The sequence below is a fragment of the Nannobrachium achirus genome, assembly GCF_963921795.1.
Source record: "Nannobrachium achirus genome assembly, chromosome: 3".
In the NCBI taxonomy this organism is placed as follows: domain Eukaryota; kingdom Metazoa; phylum Chordata; class Actinopteri; order Myctophiformes; family Myctophidae; genus Nannobrachium; species Nannobrachium achirus.
The window spans coordinates 13092214-13094963 of NC_137812.1; the positions used below are offsets into that span (position 1 = coordinate 13092214).

The 2750-nt window shown below is 45.1% G+C and overlaps 1 protein-coding gene across 1 annotated transcript; it reads left to right on the forward strand.

Annotated features, from left to right (window-relative positions):
- Window positions 1–324: 324 nt before the first annotated feature.
- Window positions 325–1332, forward strand: LOC308281988 (chemerin-like receptor 1; the record flags this gene model as incomplete). Its single annotated transcript, XM_080722336.1, has 1 exon — window positions 325–1332. One exon carries the CDS (start codon window positions 325–327, stop codon window positions 1330–1332), a length of 1008 nt encoding a protein of 335 aa, XP_080578462.1.
- Between the last annotated feature and the right edge of the window lie 1418 nt (window positions 1333–2750).

Below are 2750 nucleotides of genomic sequence, written 5' to 3' on the forward strand. Positions count from 1 at the left end.
TGAAAAATGGCCGCCATCTTGAAATTTCAATTGCCTCGGACAATTTTCTTGTCAAGTGATCCATGGAGACTGTCCATGCCAATTTTCACGCTTTTATCATGAACTGAAAGATTCTGGTGAAAAAAAGCAGTTAGCCGCTCCGCTACTAACTCCATGACAAAAATTAAAAATTGTTACCAACTGCACAATTGTTATAATTTTTTTTTTTTTTACTCAGTTTATTGGCATTTTAGCTAGGGAGGACACTAAATCATTTCAGTGTAATACATGTAGTGTTAAAACAAAGCCTTAAACCTTTGTTTTGTTATTTTAGGTTTTAGGACGATGGACATTATAACCATCGTGTCCCTGGCCATTTACATTCTGGTCTTTGTGCTCGGCGTGTTGGGGAACGGTGTTGTCATCTGGATGACAGGCTTCAAAATGAAGAAAACCGTCAGCACCGTTTGGTTCCTCAACCTCGCCGTGGCCGACTTCCTCGTCACAGCCTTCCTGCCCCTGAGAATCACAAAAACAGCTCTGGACGACCACTGGCCTTTTGGCAATTTCATGTGCAAAATGAACGCTACCGTTTTCTTCATGAACATGTGTGCCAGCATCTACACCCTGTTGGTCATCAGTGTTGACAGATGTGTGTGCGTGGTGTGTCCAGTGTGGGCTCAGAACCACCGCAGTGTCAGGAAGGCGTCCTGGGTGAGTCTGGGTATCTGGTTGCTGGCCTTGGCTCTCAGCTCCCCTCATCTCATCTTTAGGGACACACAGACCTCCGACTCTAAGGTCCGGTGCTACAACAACTTTGCACTCACTGATGACTACAGTACAGCTGAAGCGAAGCAGTTGTGGGCATTTCGATATGGGGCCTTGATTATCACTGGCTTCCTCATGGGATTCGTGGTCCCTTTTGCTGTCATCGTCTCCTGCTATTCTGTCATCATCCACCGGCTCAGGAATAATCGTTCTCTGACCAGCCAAAAAGGTCGCTCCTTCAAAATCATGGCAGCTGTTATCGCCGCATTTTTCCTGTGCTGGGCTCCCTTCCACATCGTGTCTCTCATTAGGCTTGTGACGGTCCAGGCGACAAAGTCCAGTAAAACGTATGGTGTGTTTGTCTTCTGGTTCCCCATGGCCTACGGCCTGGCACTTCTCAACAGCTGCCTGAACCCGCTGCTGTACGTGTTCATGGGTCAGAATTTCAAGGAGGTTTTCCGTAGGTCTGTCCTGAAGGTGCTGGAGAAAGCCTTCGCCGAAGAGCTGCCTCATAGTCAGACCAACGCTTCCACAAACCCAGGGACCAGCAGTCTAGAGACCGCCTTGCATGAGACACAGGTTTAGGGTTAGCTTTTAGCTTTTCTTCTCTGTACGTTCTCCAAGATTGAAACGACGATGACATATGTGACTGAGGCTGGAGGAACCGTCCAAATGTCGGCGATTTTAAAACAGTAGAAAAGTGAGAAAATGAAGTCAATGTCGTTTTTTGTATTTTTCATTTTTTTCCAATTCACACAAGTTCGAATTTAGAACAAGGGTTTCGTGTCAAAAGATAGTTGTTTTAAGGTACTACAATGGCTACTTTTATTTGTTAAACTAGGCTGCTTTTGGAAGGAATTGTACTTGGTTTTTGGGGGAGGACAGATTGCGCTCTGAGAAGTCATTGTCTCGAATTTCACGCTTTGAGCACCGCCCCATACAGTGGTGCATCTGGTTCTAGTGTGTAAACACTCTCAGTGACTAACTTCATCTCGCTAATGTTATTGGTTTAAAGGAGACAGTATTCTGGAAGGATTTATTTTTTGATTTATACGTCGTGATCTGACTCTCTGAGTCGCTCTCGGGCACACAAAGAAAGACGCAGCGATGATGTCTTCTCGTAATGGAACAGCCGGCGCTAATGGGAAGCTAACGCTATACACCGTATCTCACATCTCAGCCTCTCGTCTGTGGTAAAAAATAAAGCCCCGCCGCTCACGAACGCTTCTTACCTTTTGTGAACATTCTGTCCAAAAAGTAAAGGTCCTATACACTTCTCTCAACTGTTTACTTTTCAAGCGTGGAAGAAAATCCAATCAGCGTGTTGAAATAAAGAGTTTATATCGCTCATTTTGTCAGCCGGTGCATTATTTTCCCCTCTATTATTCGTTGTGTCTATACCACGTGACCAGGGGAAGGTCACGGCTGACAAAATAAACGATACAAACTTTATTTCAACAAGCTGCTTCGATTTTCTTCCACGCTTATGAAGTAAACAGATGAGAGACCGGCATAGGACCTTTACTTTTAGGATATAATGTTCACAAAAGGCAAGAAGCGCTCGAGAACGGCGGGGCTTTATGTTTTACTACAGACGAGTGGCCGAGCTGCGAGATACACTATAACGTTAGCTTCGCACTAGCGCTGGCTGTTTATTATGAGAAGCAGTCGCCGTTAACACAGAGAGCGTTACATTTGCGCAAGTTTTAATAATGAGGCGTCAGCTTTATAGTTCAGTTGTTACTCAAGCTCACTGCAGCCCATGAACGGACACGTTTCTCCGTTCTGTGTCCGAGCTAGAGTGCCCTAAGAAGTGTGTTTTGCACGCCCGCCCGCTGCTAATGCTCCCAAGAAAGAAAACGTGTAAATCCATTGATCCAAACTGTAGAAGACCGTGCTTCTGCTTTAGCTGTCTGCTTTAGCTGTGTACAGCAGATGCTCTGCAAGCTTTGTAGCCAACGTTAAAGAGTACACTGTAAACACTTTCTTTTGTAATAGACTTT